General features: G+C 46.0%; 1 protein-coding gene across 3 annotated transcripts in view; it reads right to left on the bottom strand.

Annotated features, from left to right (window-relative positions):
* The window catches only part of RNF138 (ring finger protein 138), a 29339-nt gene extending 22083 nt beyond the window's left edge, over positions 1 to 7256 (bottom strand). Inside the window, exons 1-3 of one of the 3 annotated variants that reach the window (XM_063924987.1) lie at positions 7122 to 7256; positions 2466 to 2631; positions 808 to 920 (exon numbers count right to left, since the gene is read on the bottom strand). In XM_063924987.1, the coding sequence (XP_063781057.1) occupies positions 808 to 920; positions 2466 to 2609 (257 nt within the window). In that variant the 5' untranslated portion in view covers positions 2610 to 2631; positions 7122 to 7256. Of the gene's footprint in view, positions 1 to 807; positions 921 to 2465; positions 2632 to 6598; positions 6904 to 7121 lie in introns of those variants that run through there. The other 2 variants (XM_063924986.1, XM_063924985.1) reach the window with 2 other exon arrangements.
* Positions 7257 to 14757: the final 7501 nt, after the last annotated feature.

The raw sequence follows: 14757 nt of genomic DNA, 5'->3' as shown, positions 1-14757 counted from the left end.
CGCCCACTGGGGAGTGTATTTTAGCTTACCAGAAGTGCGAACGCATGTGTAGTCGAGCTCTGCAAAAACAGTTTGTACAGTTTCAGAGTAGCTCTGAACCTACTCAGCGCTTGCGCTCACTTCAGCCTATACGTGTCCGGATTTGACGTCATACACCAGCCCAGCGAACACCCAGCCACGCCTGCCTTTTTTCAGACACACCTGCGTTTTTGCAAACATTACCTGAAAATGGTCAGTTGACACCCAGAAACGCCTCCTTCCTGTCAATCTTCTTGCGACCGTCAAACTTCGCTAGAACCTGTGCAATAGAACAAATGCCTTTGTACCCATACGTGGCGCGTGCGCATTGCGGTGCATGCGCAGAAGTGCAGATTTCTAGCCTGATCGCTGCGCACAACAGCAGCTAGTGATTAACGCAGAATGACCCCCTTTATCAGCTGGATTTCTGCATCCGCAGGGTTTCTGCAGCCACGGCGTTTCCTCCCTGTGGGACTGCTAGACTGGGCTGGGATAAGCAGAGAGCTGGCTTGAACTCTCTGCCTTTGGGAGTCAGCTTCTATGGGCTGCAGCGATGCAGGTGCTGGGACCCGGGGCTGGCAGTCTCTTCAGCACGTGGATACTGGCAACCCTACTACTAAACGTAAGTAAGTAGGAGCCACTGTTGCTAATAAAAGATGTAAAAAATTAAAATTAAATAAAAAAACACCCCAAATCTGTCTAAAATAAGGTTAACAAACAGGAGATGCCAATACAACGTACATCATGCAGTAGTTCCTACATATTAATACTGTCACTTTTTAATCTTACGGTTTAGTGGTGTATGTGCTGCTCTGAACTTTTGCATATTTGGATGTAGTCCCAAATTCCTCTTGATAACGCTTGCAGGATTTATAATGAAGTCGCATATAGGACAATTTCACCTATAAAATCAAATCATATCATCTCACTTGTAAATCTAAGAATAAGTCAGAAGTAAAAGTAATGCAAGGATGATCAATCAATAGGAAATCACTTTACAGACGACCAATACACTTTCTAGACACATTTCCTAATGCATAGCACAAAACGACTCACAGATGATGTCCACAGCATCACTCATGATGGTACTAAATGTGTTTGGATACTTCTAGTGTCTTTAGCAAAAAGGCCAGCGCCAGAGTCACGTGGGAGAGATGCTGCCGATAGGTGGTTTTGGCAATGCTTGGGGAATCTCGGAGTGAACCGTGCCTTAATTTTGATGGGATTTCACTTTTGCTGGTAGGTGATCAAGCAATGGGAATATTCTTTCTGTAGTATGCGGTTTTTAATATACAAGTATAATTCAATACTTTTTAATTTACAGTGGTGCACTAGATATTTTTTTTCTCTCTTTCCATGAACATGAGAAATGAACATATAATAAATGTAATATGGTGCAACAAGCCAGAGGTGCAGGACTTTGAGTGGGTATGCCCGTAATTTAAAATCGGCAATCATTTACAAAGCAAAGCCAGGTTGTTCTTGCCTTGCTTATGATTGCCGCTTTAAAACCACGGGCATTCTCGCACAAAGTCCAGCACCCTATTACATTTACCCCATGGTATGGGAACATTTATGAAGAACAATACATGTTAACGGGCTCCAAGTTTTATAACTTGAAGGAAAAATATTTACATATGAGCACATACGCATTTTTTGTTACACAAGGATGTAATTTAAGTTTAATGCTAATAGTCAATAGCGCGATTTGCTTTTCCTGTGTCTAGCCAGCTGGGAATGGCGCCTGGCTGTTCAGTTTGATGTGGGCCTATTATTCTTGTTGGCAGCATGCATGTACATTACGTCTGCACGATTCCTGGTAAATTGTGCAGTGGCAGCACCGGACTTCGGAGAGACAAGTATAATGAATGGGTGCCAGGTGTGTGGTATTGGCCTCTCTGGACCCATATGCACTACACACCCTGCACCCATTATAGATACGCCCATGCCTTAAACCAGTGTTTCTAAAACTCGGTACTCATGGAACTCTAACAGTGCATGTTTTCTAGCTTACGTAGCTGGGGCGCAGGTGTGTTAGTTTACCAACACAATAGATCCGCAGGTGGTATGAATAATTCCTGATGATATCTTGAAAACATGCACTATTAGGATTCAATTAGAAGGGCGTTTGAGAAACACTACTAATAATTAGGACAGCACATAATGATGAACTTGTGGATATACTTGCATTACTGCTATACATTCATGAACTTAGCCAACTGCTGGGTTGATCTGAATATTAATGAGCGTCACGGAGATACTAACACCCCATGTATTGGTGGTAGCCTCATGCACAGTGTGCTCCTGAATACATTCAACTGCCAGATTTCAGGAAACTTTGCTTATACCAGCATCAGCTAATTCTAGAAATTCCAGCAGCGCAATTTTAAAATGAAACAGTGTGAGCCAATACAGATGGAAAGACTGTAAAAGAACATGCATCTTACCTGTTTCCCGCAGTACAAACACTCCATTGAGCGGCTTCGCATCTCTAGCTCAATGTCAGATGCTCTGGTAGGTGTTGCTCTTTCCCATCTGCTTATTGCCCCACGGCAGAGAGGGCAGTGAGCACCACTGGCTTTAACAGCCATTAGAAAGCATTTTCTGCAAAAACTAACACACAGTGGGTCTTTATTAGGTGGGCCAGATTTTCATAAAAGAGTGAAGAGCATTAGGGGGAATTCAGTTGCCAGTGAATGGTGCGAATTGCCATTGCTATGGCATCTAAACACTGGCAACGGCAGCCGATCTTGCACCTTCTGCCTGGCAAATTACCCAATTTGCACAAAAGTGCTTGCTACCCTATGGGATAGCAACACTTTCATGTGAGGTCCCACTGTTGTAAAGCGTGTTGGCTGCTGCGCTGATTCGAATACATTCACCCGCAATTGAATTCCCCCTTAACGTTGAACTCTTCGGCTCACACAGTTTTCCCCGGACCAGTTTCCGGCGAAAACGCTATATGGATTCACACATAGCCTTTTCACCGGATGCCACAGAATGGGATCCGGCCAGTAGCCATGACCGGATTTCTAGCCGCACTGTATGAACACATGCATTCAAATGTATGCGTTCTCCTTGAAATCCGGTCATCTGGCTCAACCGCAGTATGCTGCGGTTGGGTCCGGTGGATATGGCGCCACCGCATATGTGCTCCTATGCGGCAGCCACACATATGCAGGCTCCTTCCTGCCAACCAGGTCCCGCTGAACAGGACCCGCTAAAACGCAATGTGTGGCCCCAGCCTTAGTTAACATATGGTATGGTTAATCATTTTCATTTGCTCACATGTAAAATATCCGAGACCAGAAGCAGATTGGGAACCAAGAGTGGCACAGTAAAATTTTGTAGAAGTGGCCCAACATGGGTAGCACATGAGGTAGAACATACTGTGTAGCCATGGCAGCATCACTGGATGCTGTACTGCAGAGATGAAGTAACAGAATGAATGGGGACAATGCAGTGTACCGAGGGGGTTATTCAGTACAGATTGGATATTCTGCTAAAAAGCTGAATTTGCAATCCATTCTTTCACATGCTGGGGGCCGCCCATCACAGGGTAAGGCCGCCCAGTATGCTAATTAGTGGCCACCAGCTGCAATTTACACTGTGGTTGCAGCAATTGTGGACAACCCCCTGCAGCTGCAGCTAGGCTGCATATGCAGGCGGTCAGCCGCCATTTTTCCCATTTGAGCTGCTGCATTTGATGTCACGCAGCCGCCCAGCCCCCATTTTCCCCACGTTGCCCCCTCTGTCTGTCAATCGGGCAGAGCGTTCACACCCACTGCCGCCAAAGATGGGGTTATTGCGTCGCATTGCTTAGCGATGCAACCTGAATAACCCCCTGAGTGTGCGGGGCTGTCTCATGTGGGGGGTGGGACCACATGCAAAACAGGCCACACAGACACGTCAGCCTACCAGGAATCTTCCTGGTGCGCCCTATGGCCAATCCACCCCTGACCAGGAAACTCCAATGTTCTATAGAAAATTAAATAAGATGTTTCTTTGTCAAACAAAAAGTTAATTTACTGTTCAAACACAACATGCAGCATTTTGGGGTTGGATGTTTTTTGTTGATGTGAATGTTGATATGGTTATACTGTTAACATGCAACAAGTTGACTTCGATTAGATGGTGTAAAATGTTCTTGGTAGTCTAATGTGACTTGCTTTGTTTGGCAAGTCTGGCGGCTCCAGTGATAAACTGGCGGCAATCCTGTGGTGGGTCTAGCAGTGAGTGACACTAACCTCTAACCGTGATCTCTCCTCCTGCAGCCTAAAGGGGGGTACTCACGGGAGAGATGTGTGCTGAACGATCTTAACACACCCCGCTCAGCACAGCGCGATGTGCTGAGCGAGGGGGAAAGCCGACAGGGGGCCGCTCACTTCACACAACGGTGAAGTGAGCGACCCGCTAGATTGAGCCTGCATGCAGCTCAATCTAGCATCGGCGATAGCGATGCGCGGGGCCGCGCATCGCTATCGCTGGAGGGCATACACACGGCAGATCCGTGCTTAAAATCTAAGCAATCTAGCAAGATTGCTTAGATTTTAAGCACGGATCTCTCCGTGTGTACCCCCCTTAAGGGTGGTTACACATGAAACCGATGTGTCATCCATATGAAATCGGCAGATCATCCTTATCATCTCATGTACCCTCAATTGAGCAATCCTGCAGGTCCTCAATGTCATGGTCACATCTGATGTTCTGCGCATTAGATGTGATGGTGACTGATATATCTTTACATCGGTTATGCCGTCTGCCGCAATCCAGGTTGCTGTAAAGTGTACTCGGCCTAATAGCAGTAGTTTCCAAGATTCGACTGTCAAATAAAAAAACACCCCATCTGCCACGGCCCATTAGTGAACAGGATAATGGCAGATAAGATCCACTTGGCCTGTATAGTCTGACCCTTTATTTTTTCTTCTCTTTCTTTTTTTTTTTTTTTTTTTTTTTAACCTTTTGGCAACCTCAACCTTATTTGATCCAAAGGGGTAGATGTAACTATTAACCTGGAGAAGGCATAAGGAAGGGATAAACCAGTGATAAGTGCAAGGTGATAAACGCACCAGCCAATCAGCTCCAATATGCAAATTGCCAGGTAGGAACTGACTGGCTGGTGTGTTTATCACTTTCTTATGCCTTCTCCAGGTTAATACATCTGCCCCTTAGTTCTTTGTAAGTGCTGAAACACACTACCCGGCTTTTGCCGGCCGGGAAAAAGCCAGACGGCTTTTTCCCGTGCCGGCATTGTAGTTAACAGTGTGAGGGCTAGGGTCCCTTCACACTGCATGGCCCCGGCCCGGCTGCCGGGTTGCAGCCGGGTCTCACCACTGGAAGGTCCGGCGGCCGGGCGGCCGCCGGGCCGTCTTTGGAGCCAGTAAACCATGTGTGTGAAGGGGAGCTTTCACACACACAACGGTTTTTTCTGAAGCCGTGTCTGATGCTGCGCATGCGCACAGCATTACACACGGCTCAAAGCCGTCCTGTGTGAGCGACTCTGCCGGTTTCTCCCGGATGGCAAAAAGCCGGACAAAGTTTGTCCGGCTTTTTGCCATCCGGGAGAAACCGGCCAGTGTGTTACAGCCCTAAGGATATTCTTATGTCGAACCCAAGCAGGTTTAAAATTGCTTTACTGTAGCTTTTACCACCTCTGATAAGACGCTATTCCACCTATAGACTACCATTTCTGTGGAGTGAGAGTAAAGATTCTATACTGTTATTTGAATACTAGCGCCGGGACTGGGGATCTCGGAATCTCTTTTTTGGGTTTTCAGATAAATGAGCAGAACAGCATTATATATATATATATATATATATATATATATATATATATATATATATATATGTATGTATATATATATATATTGCAAGGACCGGCACTCCCCCTCCCGGACTTAGTGCTTGGGTGCCATCTCAGATAAATTTGGATAATAGGCAACAAAGCAGGCGGCACTCCAAGTCTGTTGAAAATTCAAGTGTATTACACACAAAACATGATCCGACGTTTCGGGGTCCAAGCGCCCCTTTGTCAAGGTGAACAATCATTGTTCACCTTGACAAAGGGGCGCTTGGACCCCGAAACGTCGGATCATGTTTTGTGTGTAATACACTTGAATTTTCAACAGACTTGGAGTGCCGCCTGCTTTGTTGCCTATTATATATATATATATATATATATATATATATATATATATATATATACACACACACACCTATTTTAATTAGAGATATTACATCCACCTTAATATTCATGTATTTATTACCCAAAAAGGGTTGAGGATAGAATGGAATTAGTACAGTATATCAAATTTTCATTTTTCTAAAGTTTACTCATCACATGGAAACTACACATATACAAAAGTCATAAAACATTGCAAATCAACTATAATCATTACAAGAAGAGGGGTTTATTTACTAAGCCTTAGACAGAGATAAAGTACCAGCCAATCAGCTCCTAACTGCCATGTTACAGGCTGTATTTGAAAAATGACAGTTAGGAGCTGGTACTTTCTCCCTCTCCAAGGCTTAGTAAATAGACCCCAAAGAATGGCTGCAAAGACTGAGAGCAGTTACTCACAGGTGCTGACAGCTTTGTGTTCTCACTGGAGTCTGAAAGATCTCCTGACAAACAGGGCAGTTGAAATCCTGCATCTCACGAGAAGCTGGAAAACTAGACGTTGAGGCTGTTGTTTCTGCCATTAAGAACAGCAGTTTGTATGGTCTCTGATACAGCCTACATGCATGTATTTTAAAGCCTGGAAAATGAAGGCAGCTTGTTGAGACTCAAAGAAAACAGGAGTAACAGAACTTGAAAAGCTCTGTCTGTATCACAGCCCAGATTGATATCACCTGTTTCTCACATAACCATTACTTGCAGTTGGATCTCACTCTTTTGATTTAGATAGTGGATACACATTTCTGTCCGGGGCTTGTGATTCTAATGAACTTTGTCACTTAACCCTTATTCTGAACCCAACCACACTGCTAATCATCTTTCTTCAATGCTTGAAAATGTAAATTAACACTTTGGGGGGTATTTATCAAAGCTCCCTTTACCAAAGGCAATCCCACTGTAACCTCTAAAAATAAATTTTTCTTACTTTTTTTATTTGTAATCACTGCTGTCGCGCAGGGTTCGGAGCCCAGCAGTAAACTTACAGGGAGGGAGGAGGAAAGCGGAGCCACTTGTTCTGCAGAATCCAGAAACCTGGATGCGCCTGCAGAAGTGGCACCAGAGGTGCACAGCTGATGGATGTGGCACTGTATAAGCACAATCAGTGCGCATAAGTCAGCTTCTGCAGGTTAGGCTTACCACCTCATTCCTTTAATTCTGGACACATATTAATTACACAGGTTCTGTGGCTAATTAAAACCAGGTGAAATGGAGTCTTGAAGTCAGCCAGCCACAGAACCTGTGTAATTAATGAGTCCTGAATTAAAGGGATGAGGTGGTAACCCTACTGCAGATGCAGCCACACTTCACGCTACTGTAGAACAGTGGTTCTCAACCTCGGTCCTCAAGTACCCTCAACAGTTCATGTTTTCCAGGTCACCTAGCAGTTTAACAGGTGTGTTCATTACTCACTGACACATTATAAAAGACCCACAGGCGGAGCAAATTATTTAACTTGCAATCCTGTGAGGAGACCTGGAAAACATGAACTGTTGGGGGTACTTGAGGACCGAGGTTGAGAACCACTGCTGTAGAACATAGGTTCTCAATCTCAGTCCTCAGGACCCCACACAGTGCATGTTTTGCAGGTAACTAAGCAGCTGCACAGGTGTATTAATTACTCACTGACACATTTTAAAAGGTCCACAGGTGGAGATAATTATTTCACTTGCGATTCTATGAGGAGACCTGCAAAACATGCACTGTGTGGAGTCCTGAGGACTGAGTTTGAGAACCTGTGCTGTAGAACAAGTGTTTTTGCCTCCCGCCTCCCTCCTAACTCCCGGTAAGTATACTGCCGGGCTCTGAACCCGGTGCAGCAGCAGTGATTACAAATAAAAAATGAAGAAAAAAAATAGAAATAATAATAAATTATAGATACTATCCCTTTAAATGGGACACTCATTAATCGCACAGGCTCTGTGACAAATAAAAACCAGGCGAAATGCAGGCTTGAAGTCAGCCAGCCACCGAACCTGTGTAATTCATGAGTGTCCTGGTTTAAAGGAATACTATGGCAAGCCTATATAAACTGAGTGTTGCCATTTAAATTGAGATACAAAAGAAAAAATCTGTCTATATTAATGCATGGTGCTGGGTGTATGGATTTTATTCCAACCCAATGTTTAATCATGTACTCTACGTCTCCCAAACCTCCCAACATGACCCTCTCCAGGAGGGACAGAATGTTCTGCTCCTGGACTTCCCTCTTAATTTATGATTGCCATCACCTGTGCTGAAACACCTTTCTCATCTATATTAACTCATTCAACACAGGTGCTGGCAATCATAAATTAGGAGAAAAGTCCAGAAGCAGAGCACTGTGTCCCTCCTGGAGAGGGTCATATTGGGAGGTATGACGTCTCCCCATGTTCACATTAGGGATGGCCATTGGTGGGTTAACCTGCGATGGTCATAATTGATGGTGTCATTGCATACTTGCCTACCTGACCCTCTCCATGGGGGAGAAAATGCTCTGTTCCTGGACTTTCCTGGTAATGTATGATTGCCGTCACCTGTGGCGAAACACCTTTCTTATCAATTAACTAGCTCACCACAGGTGATGGCAATCACACATTACCAGGAAAGTCCAGGAACAGAGCATTTTCTCCCTCATGGAGTGGGTCAGGTAGGCAAGTATGTGTCATTGGTGACTAACATTAATGGTATAAAATCGTCCATGGTGTACACATACTTGCCTACCTGACCCTCTCCATGAGGGAGAAAATGCTCTATTCCTGGACTTTCCTGGGTGAGCTAAAATTGTCATCCTAACTGCCAGCATCCTGTACCCAACCCTACCACACATGTTCCAGTTATCCCAGTTATGCCTTGGGTCCTTGTATGGCTTATCTGCCATACTGTAACCTTAGTAATGCGTCTCACCTGGTACGCTCGTGGATCAGATGAAAAATACATGGACTTGATGGGTTATGGTTGGACCCTACTCAGAGCATTAGGATTCTTCAATCACACATTTTGAGTCATCTCTTCTAGGAGAAATCGATCCCACCCAGGGTAATCCTACGTAGTGGGCCCAAGACGGCTGCCTCATCTGGTATCTTTCATGGGTGGAATATATGACCTTTGGAAGTTATTACCCAAAATGTCTGAACCAACCTTGCAATAGAAAGGTTTCTGTTGTTTTTAATTATTTCTGCATGGGTTTCTATATTCTGTAATACCAATTCCTTATAGCATGTTTCTGATATCTGTATTTGCTTTGAGTTCTACAGGAGAAAAGCGTTATATAAATTAAATTATTATTGATATTACCATCTCAGCTCAGCTGCTACACACTAAGGTGCTGACGTGAGATGAAAATACACAAAACTGTGTAATGTAAAAGACATTGGAGGTAATTCAGAGTTGATCGCAGCAGCAAATTTGTTAGCAGTTGGGTAAAACCATATGCACTGCAGGGGGGGGGGGGGCAGATGTGAATACTGGCTGCTTTATTTTTACACTGCAATTTAGATTTCAGTTTGAACACACCCAACTCAAATCTAACTCTCTCCGCACATGTTATATCTGCCCCCCTGCAGGGCACAGGGAACCTTATATATCGAACCATATATATAACCCCCCCAAAATACAAAAGAGATGCCAGATTAGATAAACAAATAGACAAATAACATATCTAAACAGTTGAAGCAGAGCAGCAGAGGATGAGAAAGAAACCAGAAACAAGTAAACACTCCCTCATCCTGCTACCCCGCAGTAAATAGCATATATTCACATCTGACATAGCAAAAAGTCCTGCAACCAGAGCTACACGGAAAAATCAAGGATCAGCAAGAGCACGCCTTGCCGGGAATCATCTGTCCAGCCATACCATGGCCTCACGAAGAGTCGCAAAAAAATTTGTTTCACCATGAGCCACCACCCGCAGTCTTGCTATGGCAGGTCAAGTTTACGGAGCCTCCTCTTAACAGGCAAGAATTGAGCCCTATCTTTCTGTACATCCACCGCGAAATCCGGGAAGACCGATATTGGCGACCCGTTCCATTTTAAAAGGCCTTTTGTGCGTGCAAGTTTCAGAATAATGTCCCGGTCATGGAAATGGAGGAATTTGGCAATGAAGGTACGGGGAGGAGCCGCCGGAGGTAATGGGCACATCGGAACTCTAGGAGCCCGTTCAACGGTGAAGAAAGGCGAAAATTCCTCAGACCCAAAGGCATCCCAGAGCCATTTTTCGAGAAACTCTTCAGGAGTTGACCCCCCTCCTTCTCAGGTAAGCTGATGAAGTGGACATTATTGCACCGTAAGCGACCCTCCATATCCATCAGCTTTTTGCGCACATCAGTCATCTGAGATTCCAAAGCATCAGTACGCCGTCCCAGCGGGGCGACAGAATCATCAACATTGGAGATACGGGTCTCGGCCTCTCCCACCCTCTCCCTCACCCGCTGGAGATCCTGATGAATAATGGAGAGATCGGACTGCACCTGCCCAATTTTGTCAGCCATACGAGCCTCACTGGCGGTCACCGCATCCAGCACTCTCTGCAATGCAGCCTGTTCAGAGGAGGCAGAGCTATATGCAGGAGACGGAGGTGATGCCTCAGATCATGCAGTCTCTCCCCTCTGTTGCTGAGGGCCAGGGTTACGGACAAACTTCTCCATCGCGCCCGCCGCCGCGCTGTGCTGGCGGCCTCTCACCATTTTGGACAACACGATGCCACAACACTTGACTAGCAGGATATATCAAAGCAAATGCAGGCAAGGAAGGGGGATGTGTGCCCAGCACACTATGAAGAGGCCCACAGGTGTAGGAAAATATATATAGGTATAGAGTAGGACCAGGGTTCCCCGCTATATTTCAGCGTATCAGCCTAGAGAAGTGTAGTGCATATGGGCTGGAGCAGGGAGCGGACCAGCATCCCACCAAAACAGTTCCTGTAAGGCACGGAGAGTCGGTCCCACAGCAGCGTCTCCTGGGCTAGACAAGGGAGCCCGAACCCTGCAGCACCACAGACAAGGGCAGATAACTATAAAAGCCAGCAGAGTAAGAGGAGGAGGGAGAGGAAGCACCCAGTGCAGCTATCCTCCAATACACCCAGCACAGGGTCCCAAAGTGGCGCTCCCCACAGTAACAGTCCAGGGCCCTGGGTACCTGAGGCTACTCGCAGAGAGCAGGCAGGGACGGCATCAGGAGGTCCATGGAGCGATCTGCGGACTGGCAGCAGCAGGCAACACAGGACAAACAGGGCGGCTGTACCAGGATCGTTTCCGGCACCCACACGGCCAGACAGAATGGCAGGCACTGTCTCCTCACACCCGCCCGTACAACCTGCGGCTGGCTGCAGTGGGCGGCGGGGAGAAGTGGGAGGCCGAACTTCCGGCATTACTGAAAGTGCGAACCCACGGCTTCACACGCGGGCCCAGCGCATACCAGGGCACCTGCACAAAATAGCTCTGGACCTCACAAGAGATGGTAGCCACCAGTCCAATTCCTCTCCAGGGGGGGCACCAGGCAGTCAGGCAGCTATGGTCCAAACAGCAGACCTAGGGGGGAGATACAGGATATGTCTTTAGGATATCGTGGCTGAAGAGCTGCACAGTATGAGTGCCATGACATGCCCGTCCAGGCCATGACCCCCTCATTGTTATTTTTACAAATATCAGTGTTGATATGTTTTATGTATTGAATAATTAAAAGTGAAGTGTTATTATTGGACATGAGTGCCTCCACCACGGTTTACTTTTCTCCCTTGATATTTGATATTTTCTGCCAGGACCAGAACAAGGGTCACATGAGCCTGGGACTTATAATGATAAAGGGCCTATAGGGGTAGATATGTAAGGTGTTTTAAGTATATAAATTAAAGGAGAAAATCAAATGGAGGAATAATAAGACTTAAGACAGAGAGTGAGCATTTGGCGGAGGGAGACAAGGCAATAGCAGATCACCTAAATCATTATTTTTGCTCAGTCTTTACTACAGAAGGAGAAGGGAAGGGGCCACAGTTAACCTGCAAGTACATTCTTAAAAATAAGATACTGTAGATGAAACTACATTTACAGAGGAGTAGGGTTAACAGAACTTTCAAAACTAAAAGTGGATAAATCAATGGGGCCATATGGGATACACCCAAAAATACTAAAAGAGCTAAAAGATGTGCTGGCGGCACCATTAAGAATTGTTTAACCAGTCACTAAATTCAGGTGCCATTCCAGAGGACTGGAAAAGAGCAAATGTAGTTCCACTGTACAAAAGTGGAAGCAAGGAAGAAGCAAGTAACTACAGACCAGTAAGCCTTACATCAGTAGTAGGGAAAGTAATGGAAAAACTATTAAAAGAACGAGTTGTGGAATATCTTAAATCAAACAACTTACAGGATCCAAAACAGCATGGATTTACTAGTGGGAGATCATGCCAAACAAATCTTACTGACTTTTTTGACTCTGTGATGAAAATAATAGATTAAGGGGGAGCTGTAGATGTAGCATATCTAGACTTTAGTAAGGCATTTGACACTGTCCCACATCGCAGACTGCTAAATAAACTTGAAAGCGTGGGGGTGGATTATAAAACAGGTAAAAGGATAAGAACCTGGTTGCAGGATAGGTAACAGACAGTTGTAGTAAATGGAGTGCAATCTTTGGAAGGAAATGTTACCAGTGGAGTACCCTAGTGATCTGTACTTGGACCAGTTCTCTTTAATATCTTTGTTGGTGACATTGCAAATGGTATTAAAGGGAAAGTATGCCGTTTTGCAGATGATACAAGGATTTGCAATAGGGTGGACACACCGGGAAGGAGTAAAACAAATGATTGATGACCTAGCTAGGCTTGAGTAATGATCAAGAACGTGGCAGCTACAGTTTAATGCTAAAAAATGCAAAATCATGCACTTGGGTCTCAAAAATCCAAAAGCTAAATATAGTATCAAGGGTACTATAATGGAAACTACTGAGGAGGAAAGGGATTTAGGAGTCACTATTTCAAGTGACTTAAAGGCAGGGAAGCCATGCAACAAAGCAATGAGAAAGGCAAGACAGATGCTTGGTTGCATAGCGAGAGGAATCAGTAGCAGGAAAAAAGAAGTAATAATGCCACTGTATAGGTCATTGCTATGGCCTCATCTTAAATACTGTGTCCAGTTCTGGAGATCATGGGGGTCATTCCGACCTGTTCACTCGCTGCGTTTTCACGCAGCAGAGCGAACGGGTCCCTGCTGCGCATGCGCCGGTGCCTTTGTGCGCATGCACATGCGGGACGGCCGACGCCCGTGGCAGGACAGCGATCGCCTCTGCCTGATTGACAGGCAGAGACGATCGATGGGTGGGAGCGGGGCGAAACGGCAGCGTTTGGCCATCGTTTCGTAGGTGCAGTCCGGCCAACACAGGCGTGGCCAGACCGAACGGGAGGCGGGCCGCAGCGGTTGTATGACGTCATACGCAGCCGCTGCGGGCCAGGGAGTGAGGAGTAGCTCCCGGCCAGCTCGCTAAAGCTGCGCTGGCCGGGAGTTACTCCTGAAGTGCAAAGGCATCGCCGCTGTGTGATGACTTTGCACTTCTGCGAGGGGGGCCGGACTGACATGTGGGGCGGACTAGCCCCGTGCTGGGCGTCCCCCCGCATGTCAGGAAAGTTGATCGTAGCTGTGCAAAATTTTGCACAGCTACGATCAACTCGGAATGACCCCCTATAGAGAGTGTAAAAAGAAGGGCAAACTAAAATGGTGCACGGCCTACATCACAAAACTTACCTGGAAAGGCTAAAAGACATGTATAGTTTGGAGGAGAGAAGGGAAAGGGGGGACATGATAGAAACTTTCAAATATACCAAGGGTTTTAACTAGTGATGAGCGGGTTCAGTTCGTCGGAATCCGAACCCCCCCCAAACTTCACCCTTTCTACACGGGTCCGAGGCAGACTCGGATCCTCCCGCCTTGCTCGGTTAACCCGAGCGCGCCCGAACGTCATCATCCAGCGGTCGGATTCTCGCGAGATTCGTATTCTATATAAGGAGCCGCGCGTCGCCGCCATTTTTCACTCGTGCATTGGAAATAATAGTGAGAGGACGTGGCTGGCGTCCTCTCAGTTTTATTCAGGTGGATGCAAATATCTGTGCTCACTGCTTTATTGTGGGGACTGGGGACCAGCAGTATTATATAGGAGGAGTACAGTGAACAGTTTTGCTGACCAGTGACCACCAGTATTATACGTTCTCTGCCTGAAAAACGCTCCATATCTGTGCTCAGTGTGCTGCATATATCTGTGCTCACACTGCTTTATTGTAGGGACTGGGGACCACCAGTATTATATAGGAGGAGTACAGTGCAGAGTTTTGCTGACCAGTGACCACCAGTATTATACGTTCTCTGCCTGAAAAACGCTCCATATCTGTGCTCAGTGTGCTGCATATATCTGTGCCCACACTGCTTTATTGTAGGGACTGGGGACCACCAGTATTATATAGGAGGAGTACAGTGCAGAGTTTTGCTGACCAGTGACCACCAGTATTATACGTTCTCTGCCTGAAAAACGCTACATATCTGTGCTCAGTGTGCTGCATATATCTGTGCTCACACTGCTTTATTGTGGGGACTGGGGACCAGC

Source organism: Pseudophryne corroboree, chromosome 5 (assembly GCF_028390025.1).
Source record: "Pseudophryne corroboree isolate aPseCor3 chromosome 5, aPseCor3.hap2, whole genome shotgun sequence".
Taxonomy (NCBI): Eukaryota; Metazoa; Chordata; class Amphibia; order Anura; family Myobatrachidae; genus Pseudophryne; species Pseudophryne corroboree.
This window is presented reverse-complemented; position numbering and strand designations above follow the sequence as displayed.